General features: G+C 47.6%; 1 protein-coding gene across 4 annotated transcripts in view; it reads left to right on the forward strand.

Moving 5' to 3' along the window:
• The window catches only part of KIAA1671 (KIAA1671 ortholog), an 89,829-nt gene that overhangs the window by 48,093 nt on the left and 26,128 nt on the right, over positions 1-15,608 (forward strand). The window contains exon 1 of one of the 4 annotated variants that reach the window (XM_075435010.1): positions 11,122-12,495. The exons of the other annotated variants lie outside the window; for them this stretch is intronic. Within the exon in view, the coding sequence (XP_075291125.1) occupies positions 12,211-12,495 (285 nt within the window). The 5' untranslated portion in view covers positions 11,122-12,210. Of the gene's footprint in view, positions 1-11,121; positions 12,496-15,608 lie in introns of those variants that run through there. 4 annotated transcript variants of the gene reach the window in all.

A 15,608-nucleotide genomic window follows, 5' to 3' on the forward strand; every position in this document is an offset into this window, starting at 1 on the left:
TGGGAACAAGAGATTTCCCAACCACTCTTCTTCCTGTTGTTTTGAGCAGAAGTAGCCTGTTCCCATGCTTGTTTTCTTTACCTTCACTTACCTTCTTTGCCCCGTGAGAGAAGTTTAGCAGCTGGAGGTGTTTTAGGCCCCATTCTGTCCTCGGGGAGTCTCTGTTAAAGACATTTTGCAGCTACCTATGCTCAACGTGTGAGAGTCCGTTGGCTCAAGTGATGGAGAAATAACTGTTCCCATGTTGGACTTGGTATAGCAGCCATGGCTCTGGTACTGCTCTGCTTTGCCTCCCTGCAGCAAGGAGATCCTTCACCCGCTGAAGCTTGCACACTGTGGCTGCCGGCGTGCTGGGCAGATTCGCTGGCTGGAGATGGGCACCTCGGGGAAGGTGGGATCGGTCACTTGTTGAGATCCCGCATTGGATCCAAACAACCGAACTGCTCCCGAGGCGCTCGGGCACGTTGGCAGGGAGCGCGTGGGGTTCAGCCGGCTTTGTGTTTGTACTGCTCACATTTTCATTTCACTGTGCAAGTAGCTTCCCTTCCTCACGGGTGAGTTTCACACTGTGTTTCTTGTTGACATTAGATATCTCCCCTGCTGTAAGATAGCTCCTGGTTTTCCATGGCATCTGTCTTGGGGGATACAAAAGCTGATGCTTACCTTATTGCTAAGCTCGTAGCCGATTTGTTTGTAGTTTCAGCCCACACTGGAGGGAATGTCTAGTATTTGTATGGTAAGGTTTATCGACAAAGCGCTTTCTTCATGGTGGATTTTTATTTGTGTAAATGGAAAAAACTGTAACTATCCGTCTTTCACTTGCCCTGATCCTTTTGACGTAAACAACGTAAAGAAAATGTTTTTAGTACTTTCCAGAATATTTGTGCTGTAGGAATTTCCTGTTTCTGTTTTGTTTCTCAGTTTTTCCTCCTCCATTGAGGTGGAAGGGAAGTGCTGAATGATTATGTACATGGGCTTTCAAACAACATAGTATATTTTTAGCTTGTTCCCTCAGCTTTAACGTTGATAGCTTTGTTTTATAGCTAAACAATTCAAGGTACCAAAACTATGCATGTTCAGGATGTTTAACTGGGCCTTGCTGAAGTTCAAGAGAAACGTGGTTGGAGGGGACAAAAGAACTAACATTTTCCAAAAACCCTGTTTTGGCACTCCAGTTGTTGCAATTATTACTGGTAACTGTATTTAAATTGTTTTAAAAACTTAGATTAAAAGTTGTATTTCATAATTACCTTTGTTTACAGATTTTTATTAGAATAACTGTGTACTGCTGTAAAAGTGCACAGAGTTTTGTACAGAGAAAAGGTTGGCTGACTTCCTGCTTTGATTGCAAATGAAATAGGAAGCGGCAGTTTTTTACTGATCCCATCAAGGGTGACCATGGTAGTAGAATGGCAAAATTATTTGGAAGGTTTAAACAAGTATGTGGAGTGTTAAGTTCTGAAAATTATTAATGTGTTTTCTTTCAGCACAAGTGTAGTTCTGTAAGGAAAACAAGGAATGCATATTGAAGGGTCATTTTTTTTCCTTCTTACCTGGTTTCTCTAATATTGGCTAATTCGGAGGAAAGGGCCGCTTTCAAGTGCTCAGTAAGACTCACCCTGTACCTCTGCTTCCCCCTGTTCCTGCCCCTTCTGTTACAATTTTTTGATTTAAATCTGTAAGAAGTGTAAATATCCTACTTCCATGTGTCTTTTCGTGAATGAGAATGCGAGGTACAGAATTGTGTCTTACAGAGGTGACAGTGCTGTGACTTTGTGGTTATGTTTTTGGTTTGTTGTTGTTCCATTGTACAGGAGTGTTTCTTTTACAGAAAAGGACAAATCTACCCTGGAAGATTCGTGATGTAAAGAGCGGGCGTAAGCCAGGCGACACCACGGCACGGGTTGGGCGCGGGTGGCAGCGGCGGGGCGGTGCGGGTGAGAGATGCAGAAGCGGGCAGAGGGGCACCGAGCCTTCCCGGTGCGAGGAGCTGGGCTGCGGGCTGGCCTCGCAGGCGGAGTGGAGGCCCTCGCTACCCGACCTCCGTTAGCAAACATGGCAAAACGCTGCGCTGGGATAAAAAGCTTCATTTCACATGTGCTAACGTGCTGCTTGTGTCACAGGGGAAAAGATGGTGTCCCAGGAAAACTTCTGATCTTTTTCTTGTCTTTTTTGAAGCGTGGGGATGTCTAACTGTGTGTTTTGGATTTATTGGTCAGACTGGGTCGCTCTATTTTTGTGAGAGATTGATGAAGAAAAGAAGTTAAAAGTGGTAGCTCTTTGTATATAAAAACGGTTTGGAACCTCGCGCACGGAAGTTTCATCAGCTGCGCACGTAACACTTCCACAGCTTTTTGCTGTTTTCAGTTGTGGTGGGCAGTTCTGACTGTGTGCTGTGGAGAATGCTTGATTTGTCAGAAGAGATGGGCGAGACAGGAATCCATGTTCAGGCATGAGCTTCAGCTTGAGTAAGTTGCCACTAGGTAGGTACGGGACTTCTACTCCTTTAATGGTCCTGCCACCTTGTTGGGTTACAGTGTCCAGGACCTCCCTCCTCCCTGCTTCCAAATCCTCCAGTTCTCTTTAGAACTGGCCGTTTTAACCTTTACTTCCTGAGCACCAGGTGCGTTTTTTCTGCTTGTTTTCACGCTCCTGACTCCAAGTCATTCTTGCTGCAGATGAATATATACAGAGCGAGCAGGTTGGAGTGCCTGCAGTCAAGAAAAATGCTACAACATACGGTGAAAAAGATTTCCTTCCTGCTCCCCGGACAGGCGATCTGCTGCTTGTAGAGACCTTTGGAAGCAAAACTCACGTTCTGCAGTGGGGACAGGGAGAGAGGAGCTGGACTGCAGGTGAGGAAGGAGGCCCTGTCTGATGTCAGCTCCATTCTTACCGTCGCGGAGCGTTGGCCCCTCTGGGCAGCAGCGCTCGGCCAGCGCCGAGCCCGGGAGCAGCGTGTCCACTATCCCTCTGCACGCTGAGCGGGGAGCAGCTCGTACCTGTCCCTTCGCCTGGCCAGGGAGGTTCCAGCGATGCTGTGAGATGCCAGCTATACCTGGGGAGTGCAGGGATTTTGTTTCTTCTTTCCCTTTTTTTAGAATTTTAATTTCACTGCCATTTTGTCCCCTCTGTAGTCAACGAAGTCTCTTTCTGCACGAGGCCTGGAGAAAGGATGTTTTTTCTCTTGTTTTGTCTTTCCGTGTTCCTTTTATTGTCGTCTCTCAGCTGATATTCAAGAAACTACGTGCAGGGCCTCTGAGCTGTTTGGCTGTTGGTGCAAGCTTGGCCGAGCGTATTCATCTGTATTGGGGAAGTGGCAAGACCTGTGCCGTGGGGCTGCAGGGAGGTTGCTGGCTTCCTCGCTGGAGTCACTTTCTGTGGCAGGGAATGTTCTTGCTCATTTTCCACCCCTGCACGAGGGCACTCTGTTGTGCTTGCCGTACAACAGGGTTATTTTTATACTGCTTTTTGTGCTTTGCGAGGATCGCCAGGTTAGCGCACAGCAAGGCAGAGAGCAGAGCCTTCCCCTACCCTTCCGTGCCTGGGAGCTGGGCTGCTCTGGATCATCATTTTCTCCTTGCGCTGGATGTTTCAGCTGGAGCAGGCAGGGTAGCGTGGTGGCAGCCAAGTGAGTTCAACTCTGTTATTTATCAAAGTAGTAACACCATGGGTCAACTGCCAGAGTCGGGTAGTTGTGCAATAAGGATGTGCAGCATGCGGTTTCGACAGCCGGCTGTCAAAGGGATTCAGCCTTCCAGAGCTTGCGCTGCCACCGTTCCGTTCCGTCGCGGGGCAGGAGATGAGGCCATGATGAGTATTTGTCCTAACGTGACGTGGTCTGTGCGGACGCTTGCGTGCTGGGGAATGTGGTGTCTTCAAAGGGACACAAATTAGTTCCTGAGCGAGGGTTGTCCTGAAGCAAATTGGACTGGATGATAAATAAAGAATTCTTGTGTCCTGTTCCAGATCAGATGAGACTCAGATTTCAGAAGCAAATTGCAAAGACAGTTGTATTACATAGGCCTTTTTGCAGTTGTGGTGCTAAGTATCGAGAAAATTCCTTTTGCTCTTCAATCTGGAGGAATAAATTCGAAAGTGTTTGTCTGCAAAGCAACTGTCTTGAAATTCAGCAACTGAATTTCAAAATGTAATTGTTTCCCACGTTTGAAATGCATTACTTCTTTTAAGGAATTAGTATTGCTCTGAGGTTATTCCCTCGGTTTAAAACAAAGGTTTTAAAAACGGCCATGGACTACATGGAGATACTTTATGAAGTGCTTCAGCACCTTTATTTTGAAAGTCTCTTGTATTAATGTGTGCTCGCTACTGCAGTTTCTCCTTGCTCACTAGTTTGTGAGGCCTCTGTGGCTTTTAAGATAACTTAATATAAGAAGAAAGTCTGGAAATGGAATTTCAATCTCATTTGTAATTGGCTGTGTGTACGAGGGGAATAAGTTGTCTTAATTATGAATAAGTATAAATTAAAACTGTATACGTAAGCTGAATTCACTTAGTTTCAGTAGGAAGCAAAAACAGGAACAGAAAACAAATATTTAGTGTAAATATTGAGATACCCAGTGTTTCAGGTTGCAAAAGAGATTTCGCTGTATATGGGTGCTGTACAAAGTCCTTGTGCTGAAATGCTCCATCCATTCAACCATTTTTTTTCCTCACCCTTTTTTTTTCCCTTTTGACCATAGACTGCTTATGGCTATTGTGGCGGCTGAGACAGTCGAGCCGTCTGAATGAACTGTATTTATCGTACCACCATGAAAATGAGAAAATCCAAGACAGATAAAATCGTGAGGTCCTTTCAACTCTGGCTGTGTAAAGTTTCATGGGGAATCTTGGATTTGAGGGGTGGGAGAGCTGGGTACAGCAGATGGAAAAAGGACGAAGTAGGAAGCAAACATACCCCAGCGACTGGCGTCGAGTCCGTGTCGTGTCAATTATTTTGTGACGGTGTATGTGACACTGTGTGAAAATCAGAGGGGAGGCGAGGGTTTGTTGTCTGCCGAGTCCCTGGGCAGCAGCGTTGGTTTTGTCGTGGCCTGTGTCACAGAATCACAGAATAGCAGGGGTTGGAGGGGACCTCTGTGGGTCATCTAGTCCAACCCTCCTGCCGAAGCAGGGTCACCTACAGCAGGCTGCACAGGACCTTGTCCAGGCGGGTCTGGAATATCTCCAGAGAAGGAGACTCCACAGCCTCCCTGGGCAGCCTGGGCCAGGGCTCCGTCACCCTCAGAGGGAAGAAGTTCTTCCTCGGGTTCAGCTGGAGCTTCCTCTGCTTCAGTTTGTGCCCGTTGCCCCTTGTCCTGTCGCTGGGCACCACTGGAAAGAGTCTGGCCCCGTCCTCCTGACCCCCACCCTTCAGATATTTAGAGGCATTTCTAAGGTCCCCTCTCAGCCTTCTCTTCTTCAGGCTGAACAAGCCCAGTTCCCTCAACCTCTCCTCGTAGTGGAGATGCTCCAGTCCCCTCACCATCCTTGTAGCCCTAGTGTCGTGAATCTGTTGCAGCGTGGGCACAGCTGGTGACGGCCAGCGTGTTGGAAGCGTGCGGGGAAGGCGCGAGTCTGCGGGACGCTGAGCTGGAGCCAAGGTGCCAGCCTGCTGCCGGCCGGTGCCTGGCCTGCGGGCTGCGAGGTCCACACCGATGCTGCGGTGCGAGTCGTGGCAGCTCGGGCTCCTCTCTCGGAACAGACCCTGGCTGCACCAAGGGGTTGATTTCTGTTCCCCTAGGTGATGCGTTTCACGGCAGCCTTCTGCACCCGTGCACCGAGCAGCTTGGTTCAGTTTTGAACTCTGGCAGGTAGAAACGTGGGCAGGAGCCTGAGCAGTCCCAGTGTTCTGTGCATGGACCTCAGCGTAAGCCTTTTGTTTAACTTAAGCTCTGAGTTAACTTTTTTCAGCTTAAATGAAAAGGGTTGCTGTGTGCTGTGAACAAAGATGAAAATTAAAGATGTTGTGCAGTAAGGCTGTTCTGTGAATAGTTGTGACAGCTCACTGACAGTGACAGAGGAAGTGCCTTTAGTTCTATAAGTCTGACTTCTTGCCAGTGACGTGAGATTTAACCTGGCAGACAAACTTAAGACAGGTATTACCCATAAATCTGATAATCTGACTGAAACTTGCGCATTTTTCAGATTTCCCCAAATCCAGATATTGTACAAAATGCACCCAGGGCATCTGTCTGTTGTTAGTGCAGTAGCAAGTCATTTGGAAGAGACGGGGGGGCTGAGAGCTGGCAAGCAGATAGGAGCACGTTCAAGGAACCAACTTGATACACAAACAGTTTTGTTCTTTGTATGTGGAAAGCAAAACACACTGTATCTGCCCAGGCACTGAGCAAATGATGTGTTTGCCCAAGTTAAGACTGTTTTAAAGCAGTTCGTTGGTCTTGGTTTGGAATGAAAGAAAAACCCAAAAGCCTCTGCTCCAGCTGTTAGGCTCTGGAGTCTGCCAGATGTGCGGCCAGGGCCCTGCCGGCCGGCCCGGATGGGGAACGGTTCGTGGGGGGAGCGGGATGGTTGCAGACTGGTGGATCATTGGGAATCTTTGAGAATAATACTTGGCATTTCAGATAGCTGAGCACTAGAGCATTGCTTTTTTACTTCAAATGAGAATTTGAAGGTGATGTAGTAAAAACTTCTGTTATGGGATGTTACATGTGAGAAATTCAGCCTGTAGTTAAGAGTGCTTGCTAGTCCTTCTTTGAACGGGACAATTCGGGTGGCAAAACAGAGAATACATAAGCAAAAATAAGGAGGATATGAAAAACATAAATTGTTTTGTAGCGTCTGAGGAACCCAAGGAGTAATTGAGTCAGGAGCCATGCAGCTAAGCTCAGCACAGTGCTGCATCTTTAAATAGTCCGTAATGTCAAACACAACAGGTTAAATTAAGTTCTCTTACTAATGAAACGGAAAGAGATTCGGTGTGGAATGCAAGGCCAGAACAGCCTTACAAGGGCAGGCTCTGCTGCGCCGTGGCTGCTGATGACCGGGCGCAATTGAGATGGACAAACTGCGGGGCTCGAGACGGAGGTGAAGCTGTCGTGATCTCTGCGTGTACTTGATCATGGTGTTTGTTTGTATGTGGGATGATGGCTCACAGAAAACACTTGGGAAATGCATGAATTATTAATAATTGCTAGCTTAAGCGGAGCGATGGGGTGTGAAGCAGGTGAGCATCAGGAGAATGGGTTTCTGACTGCGGGTCCCGCAAGGGAAAAGCGGGGACTTGGTTTTTGCCGTGAGTTTAAACTAATGTTGCCCATCCTTTCCTGTCACATCTGCTTTGCTGACAGAGGGTGGTTCAGGGATCCAGTCTGGGTGAAAACGAATCCCCAGTATCCTTTGGCTGGGTCTCCAGCTGGATGGCCTTCCCAGCTCCATGCATGCCAGTGCTGCCAGAAAGGGGAGGGGGGGGGCCTGGCCGTTGCTGAAGGCCCGTGGGCATGGACGGCTCGCACTCATCGAGGGGCTGTGCTGCAGGCTCCGTCTGCTCACGGGGCTCTGTGCTGTGCTGGGCTACGAGCAGGCCTGTGCTTAATTTGACCTTCCAGTCCTCTGTAGCCATTAGCATGATTGTGTGTATTTGAGAACGGGTAGAGCTCAAAATGAGCTGAAAGAAGCTTTCGGAAAATAGGGTGTAACCGCAGCGGTTCGGTTTCTACTGAATTGAGGGGAAAATAGGGGTTGTTACTTCTTTGTGCAGGATTGTATTTTTTAGTTGTAGGTGGAATAGATCTTACAATAGAAGTACCCAGCAATGTTTGAATAACAAGGTCCTGTTTGCGGCGGTGGTAATTAGCCGTGCGGTACTGGTTGGCAACGTGAGCTCTCTGTTTCCTGAAACCGCAGACCCCTGACAGAGGCAGGGTGGCTGCTGCATGATATAATCACTAATTTTTCAAGGGCAGAAGAGCATCTTGTGCTGTTCTTGTTTAGAAACAACCCCTTGCTCAGCCAGGAAGACTGCCGGACTGAAGTGGCTGGGAGACAACTATAGCACATCTGTATGGTTTGGGCTAAGTTCTGTAGGCTGACGGTTTTAAAAAGATACGTAGATTCACCAGAACAGAAGTAAATATAGCCCCTGTGTAACCCACATGCTGTTATTTAATTAAAATACAGTTACGAGCTGTTGCTGGCTGGAAAGTTTTTTGTGGAGTCCTGCAGAGCAGCATATTCTGGGCAGCCTTAGAAAAGAAATAAAGAGAACAAAAGGGTGTGCTCCCCGGGGAGCCCGGGCTTGCCTGGTCCGCTGTGTGCGTGCCCGCAGGCAGGAGATCTCGTCCTGGCAGCGTGCTCTTTGAAATTGGTACTCTGCTATGGCTAGCGTAGTCCCTAATCCATCGTGATGTTGATTTATGTCTCTTAAAATTATTTTTAATTGTAGCTTGTGTTTTTCATACAGGTGAAATCTCGCTTGTCCGCTACTCGGTTTTATCCAGCTTTGGAAAGCTCCATCCTTTAGACTTTTGAAGTGTTCTCCAGTTTTGGTGGCTGATGTAACAGGGTCCTCTGAGGCTTCGGTGGATTATTTTACTTACCAGAATAGAAGGGACAGAAGCAGTCCATTTTAATAAAGTAGAATAACCCGCCTCACACACGCACGCTCTGCTCGGATCAAGGCAGAGGTCAGCATGTTATGCGTTTGGCGGGGAGGAGTGAAAATCAAAAAATAGATTGTGAAATAATCTATCCAGTCCTTGCAGTGTCCAGTGAGACATATTTTTGAGGACGCTTCTTCTTCTAATTAATTGCTATGCAGATGCGTTCCAATAAAGCAATATTCCTACAAATTTTCTTAAAACTTAATCCTTTTTATTTGAGACCTCAGTTGTTTTTAGATGGATTTTCTAAGGAGCCGAAGTTTGGCCGCGTAGTCGGTCGGTCTCCTGGCAGCCGCTGAACTCGGCCGCTTTTGGTCTGGAGCTCGAGCAGGAGAACATGCAGTCACTTTCTGCATTTCAGCTGAAGGGGTGGAAAAATCTTCACCCGTTTGAATCTGATGAGGAAAGTGCATCTGATTTATCTTCTACAACGTTTTTCCATGATGTTAATTGAAGTGTAAATCTAAGCAATAGTTTAGATGCTGAGCATACTTAAATACCCAGCAGTATGTTCACGTGGTAGCCAGAGATACTAAATTTAGTATTGCAGATAGACTCAAATCAGCAGTTTTACAGTCTTCTAAGGATGAAAATGGTAAAGTGGTCGTAACATCTCACTCTTTTCAGGGGAGGCCTAATGAAAAGGTGGAATATATTCTCTAGTGAATTTTCAGTTCCTTCCAAGTCACATACACGCGTGAGAAGTTCTTGCAGCAAGCTGTAAGAAAGCCGCCTTCCGTGGATGCTGGGCTGCATCTGGTCGCCCATCTCCTCCGGTTTTGTGACAGGCACACGCCAGAAGGTCGGTTACGTTTCAGTTCTGCTCTGCCCGTCCTGGTCAGGTGAAGGGACCGCTGCCGAACTTGCGTGGCAGCCACAGTCCACAGCTCTCCGCTTGCTATTTCAGGGGGTTCCGCGTCAGACAGAGCCTGAAACCATCTAAAATAGCAAAGTGCCTCGTGAAGAATCCCTGTACTGCAGCAAGCACAGAGCTGCACTTGCAAATGTGCAGATCTTTGAAATATAAAGCTTAGATTAAACAGCGTGAAAATGTGTAGTGAGTCTGAAATTTTAGCCTGGGACATAGGATCTCCATTGTTCATGAAGCGTTATCCATAACTGTGACAGAATAAATATAAAAATGTTTTCCTGTTTCTAAAAATGTAAGAAACACTCAGCCCTTGGGGCACCTGCTCAAAAGTATCTTTCCATTTCCATACAAAAACAACTCTGTAGCTCTTTAAAAGAGGAGCTATGTGAGGAAAAAAGGTTTTTCTCTGTTGGTCAGATTCCCTTTCAAGACTGATGGTTTTTATTAGACTGCTAATTTGAGAATGTTCAGAACAAATATAATGTATTCAGAAATGAAGAATAAGATATGGAATGCTGCGCTTTGTCACTGAAGTTTTTCTTGGAGATAGCTACAGGTTGGTGAGTTGTTAAAAACAATGCGTAAAAGGCAAGACACCCCGTTTCCTCGGAGCATCTTCTGCTGGCGTGCCGTGTTTGTCAGTAGCATTTCTGATACGATAAAGCTTTATGTGAGAACCATTTCAGAAAATATTATCTAGAAATTATTCATTCCATTAAATCTCTTCCTGAAAGGCTTAGGGGAGGAGCAGATGATGCAAGGCCATGGTACTTTGTGTCACAAATTAAGCAACAGCAGCAAACCCCCCCTTGAACAAACAAGAAAGCGAGCAGCTTTCAACACGCTTTTCTTACCTTCATACCTGTCTCTCTCTCCCCTCCGTTCTGAACTAGTCACGTCTTGACTTTAGACACTTACTTAGGTTTATTTATTTAAAACTGTAGCTCTTACTTCTGCTGTCCTCCCAAATGTTTCCAGAAATTGCGTGGCTGGTGACATCTGACCGCTGAGCGTTACCTGCTTTTATCGATGAGCCCCTCTCATTACCCCGACCCGTTCTGGGGTCCCAGAACCGACCCCGTGCTCTCCGGCTGCTGGGGAGGGAGCAGAGCTGGGGACTGACAGCGAGCCCTTGCTTGCAAAAGTTGTTAACAGTGGGTGAAAGTGGGGAGAAAACTGCTTCAAATGGTCAGACCTGTTCAGCTTCGTTACGAACTTCTGGCTTAATGATTATCTTGCGCTGATACCGTAGTCGCTAACTTGCGAGTGTCTGGTCTGCGTCTGTAAATCATACACGAAACAGCTGTAGGTGATGGTGCTGCCCGAGTGCCCCGTCAGACAGCGGGAGCGGGGCCTGGGGCTTGTCCCAACCTGCCCCATCCCACGGGAAGCCCTTTGGTGTCCGTGTGAAACGTTCCCTGGCAAAGACGTTGCTCTTGTTTTCCCAAGGAAGGGTTAAAATCAGTAAGTACACGTGACATATGCAAACTATGAATCATTCCAATAGATCTGTGCAACTCCTGCCCGCTTAGGCAGCAAGCAGATGCTGTTCCCTTTGTTGCCATGGTAACCCTGCCTGTACTATAATAAAGCCCAGCCCAGATCCTTCCTTGGGCAGACCTCTGCGGCTCTTGCACCTCGCTCGTTGTTTCCTCCCGGAGCAGGGGCAGCTGGACACCAGAGGCAGCTCTCGCCTGCGTGTGACCTCCTGCGCCTGGTTCAGGGAGCGTCGGGAGCACGGCGGACCTCGCTGTGCCAGCCTGGGCTGGGCTTGCGAGCAGCCACGATGCCCAGCAGCATCTTCCGAGTGCGTCTGCCGGCTGCGTGAGGAGAGGAGCCGGCGTGTGCCGCGGCTTCTGCCGGCGTGGGGAAAGTCTCTGTGCTGGCTACTGGCTCAGCGCTTTGCCCTTCCCAGGCACATTCCTCCGCGGTGCAGCCCCTCTCGAAGCAGAGGAGCTGAGGTCGTTCAGATCTGCTGGCAGGCTCTGAGCTGGACGCGGTTCCCCGCCAGCTTCATGGAGCCGCACGAGCCCGTGGTCTGCGTCTCGGGAGGTGAAAAATCTCGAGACTGGCTCTGAAGGTGGGAAGGCTGCTGAGGAGGGGATTCTGCCGGTGCTGATACCTTCCCGCAGAGTTGTTTGGGAAGAAAATAATTTGGATTTATTGGTCAGAAGATCTAATCGCTTTGCTGCTAAATGGATTGTATAGAAGCATCAGAACTTTGTTTAATGTACTGTTACCTGAAAAGCTGCCAAGCCAGAAGACGACGATTTTTTTTATTCTTCTGATATTTACAGGAAAACAAAAACTTGGCTTAAAAAGGGAGTTGCTTTTCCAGCTGCGAAGTCAGACAGTAAGAGACTAATTTAGTGCTCGTAAATGGACTAATTTCAGGTGACTGTGTCAGGATTTAAACCTTGATTTCTCTCTTTAACATGGCTGAATTAAACATATTTTGATGGAACTCTGGAAATCTAATTGTAAGTAGGAAAAGTCTTTTATTTTTTCCTACTTGACAAATGCCAGTCTCCAGCCTCGGATATCTTTTGTTATTTAAATATAGAAATATGCTGATGGTTATAATGTAGTGCTATTTACATTAGCTTGAAAATATTTTAGAAGTGGAATGTTTTTTGCAAAATATAATCAGGGTTGTTAAGGAGAATATATTTTACAGTAGTTGCTACTGAAAATCGATTTCTCATCTCTGCTGGAAAAATGGATTACCTTGGAGACAAGCTGACAGTGGCACAAACTCACATGACCCAGTGGATGGGTACAGTGCGGAGATCCTTACAGGAAGCACTAAATTTGGTCACTACTGCGGTTGCTCACGAGCGGACTAGCGGGGAAGGTGGAAGCAGGACTCCCTTCAAGCGAACCTCCTCCTTCAGGCACTTTGCATCCCGGAGCAGAGAGTCCTTCCGAAGGTTTTCAGTGCGGAGTCAGCAGAGGTTTTCCTCTTTGAGGAAGAGGCAGACCAGTTCAGAGCCGCCTGAGCTTGTAAGCTATACACCTTTCTGACACTCTCGAGGTAGAGAATACAATGAAAAAACCTGGGTTTTGTTGCAGCATTTTGACTAATCACAAAACCTGTATCGTGTCTGCTTTTCAGTTTAAAAATAGCCCCCGGAACACTTCCAGGTAGCGGTGTCTGCCTGTCTGCTCCCGGCTGGTTTCCTGCTGCAGCCAGGTGGATATTTTCATTTACCAGGGAACACAGTTAACCAGGGGTCTGGGAATGGGGAAGAATGCTGTTGATCTGTTTTAAAGCAACACAGCAGGACAGGACAAATATTTGTCTAAAATTAGAAGTAGAAAGTTAGTCTGAGACTGTCCTTGTGTGGGTCAGTTCAACACCGCGGGTCAGCGTGACTTTGAGTGCAGATCGGTATTTGTAATCTTTTGGTAGAAAAATGCCTGAAGCTGAACTTGTAGAAAGAGTTAAATGCTGTCACGCTGCATCGATGGTAAATGTTCATTAGTCTCTGTTGAAAAAGAGGTGTTTATTCTTAGTATAATTGCTACTTTGTCATGAAATAGAAGTTACATGACCAGCATGACTTGAGGTCTGTGGTGGGGCGGAGGCAGGGGGTGATGTCCTGGGAGCAAAGGAGAGGTGAAGAGCCCTGGGTTCACCGCGCTGGGTGCCAGGCAGAGCCCCCCACCCCTCCCTTTTCTGTTAAATACTTTCCTGGTCTCTGGGCTATTTTCAGGAGGGAAGGTCTCTGCTGAATGGCGTGGCAGAGCGGTGGAGGCAGCCCAGTTGTTCCCGGGTGAAGGAGCGCAGGCTCTTGTCGCTGGGCTGGGGTCTGCCAGGCTCCTTGCAGGCATTATTCGACACCCCCTGCTTCTAGTTCCTGCAAAGCTGCGATGTTTTTAGGTTATAGTGTGTGAAAGGTAAACGAATCCGGTTTATTCTGTTTTATTTCATAGAGGGGAGCCTAACTGGTGATTTGAGTTGTACCTGGAACTGGTGGTTTGAGACTGACGCCCCAGCTGTGGGCAGCGGCAGTTCCGTGGTTGGCTTGCGGGGAGCCGGGACCGAAGCCTTGGCACCAGCACGTGGGTGAATCCTGGGCAGCTTGCTCTCTGAAGTGGCGAAAATGTTTGGGGTTGGCTTTGTTTGTTTCAAATGGAGTGGTTATTCATTGTAAAGTGTGAAGTTGTGGTGTGGCCTTGCAGAGGTTTGTTCATTGAGTGACTGGAGGTGAAGCTGCATTCCTCAGGCAGGCGTGGTGTTTGTGTGCGGGCTGTTTCCAGTGCTTTTTATCCGTTATGGTTACAGCATTTTTGTCCTAGCTTGCTATTCATCTCCTGTTTGGCTGTACTGGAAAAGAAGATGTTGTCAAGTGAGCACAAAGGAATGAAGAGAAAAATATTTGGTAACCACTGTTACAGTGTCAGCACGGTGAAGTTCTGTTGGTTTCTTTTTTTAAGCTGATATTTTAGATTTAGTAGAATCATCGGAATAAAACACTTGTTTAAAAGAAATGAAGACTGAAAAATGGAGATGTGGAACCTGCAGAGGGCAACTGTACTGCTCTCCTTCCACGGCCACAGCTTGCAGAGCCGAAATCGTGTGGTGCGGGATGACCTTTCCGCTCCGTGCACCGGTGACGGCCACGGGAGCTGCTGACCCTCTGTTCCAGCAGAGATTTTGCACGGGCCCGGCTTTCTGCATGAATTTGGTTTAACGTGCGCCCGACTCCTGTGCTCAAACTTAAGGTCTTGACACTTGTGGAAGTTCATGCCATTGCATCTTCTGCAGAACAACTTGTGAACATGGACCTTGAGCTGTTATTTTTGTTTTTTTTGTCTGGCTGGAACAGGGTCCTGGTTTTACTTAGTCCTTGGAACTACTAACATTTTTCTACAAAAGATCTGTGGAATTAGTGTAAAGCGTGTAATTCATCATGAACTGACTCGTTTGTTGTTTTAGGGATGTGTTGTAGAGTAGTGACTCGTGCTGATACTTCAGCGATGTGGTTTTTGAACGCGGAGTGGCCGGGCTGGCGGGCTGCAGAGCCAGCTGCTGCCTTGGGCCGGGCACGGCGAGGGCCCGGGGCTCTGCTGTCGCTGCTGGCTGAGACCGCAGCGCTGGACCAGGCCGAGAAACCTCTCAAAACGCCAGTCTGACAACACAGTTTGAGATGGTGTGAGTGAACTTGCTGCTGAGGTTGAAGGTGGTGGAGGTGTGAGAGGGCATTCAGCTGCATCCATGTAGCTGTCCGTGTGTCCCCTCTCGTGAATGTGGCGGACCTTCATGTTAAATAACCAAGGGAAATACTAGGTTACAGTTTGTGTGGCTCTCCTATCGCTGCTTCACATATCTTCTAGAGGAATTAGGAGTATTGTAAGTATTCATCCGTTTATTTGGATATCTGTGACTTTTAAAAAATGCTTAGGCTCAAAGATGGTCTTGTTTTCCGTTTAGTTCTGTACAGCAGTTTCCATCCTCGGTTTGTGCCAGCTGTTCTGGAGAAGGGCTGGTGCTGTGCCTGGTGGCGGGGCAAAACCTGGGGCTGTTCCGTAGGTCTGACGTAGGTGCAGTTCCGAATCTTTTCAAATGTGGGGAAGCTGGCAGGTCGGCACCATACCAGTAACATACTCCAACATATGTTAGATGGCGACTACTGCAAGCTATGCAGCTGGGGAAGGGCTCATGGATATCACAGTTTTTTTCTGGCCTGTGAGGGAGATTTTTATCCACTGCAGAGGAGCTTTAAGGTTGGAGTGAAAGGGATTTGACGTAATTGGTGATTTCCTTGCTGGAGGCTACAGAGATAGGAATGGGGCTGCAAGAGAGAGAAATAGTTTTCTTTTCAAACACTTCTGTTTAGCAGCTCGGGGATTACGGGTTTGCCTTGTCCTTCTGTTCATCCCTTGTCACGTTTTCCCGTTCGATGTCTGGCAGGACGGGCTTCCTGACCTGCTGCCGTCTCTGAGGCTCAGTGTTTCGCTGTGCCCCCACGGAGAGGAGGTTCTGCAGCAGATCCCTCAGGAAGGGCTGGCTGCACAGGCCTAAAATAATATGTAATCCTCTCATTTTTGTATGGGAACCAGTCTTCATACACAGAACATTGTGAATTTCATTTGTGCCTTTTAAAATCTAT

Source organism: Opisthocomus hoazin, chromosome 13 (assembly GCF_030867145.1).
Source record: "Opisthocomus hoazin isolate bOpiHoa1 chromosome 13, bOpiHoa1.hap1, whole genome shotgun sequence".
Classification (NCBI taxonomy): Eukaryota; Metazoa; Chordata; class Aves; order Opisthocomiformes; family Opisthocomidae; genus Opisthocomus; species Opisthocomus hoazin.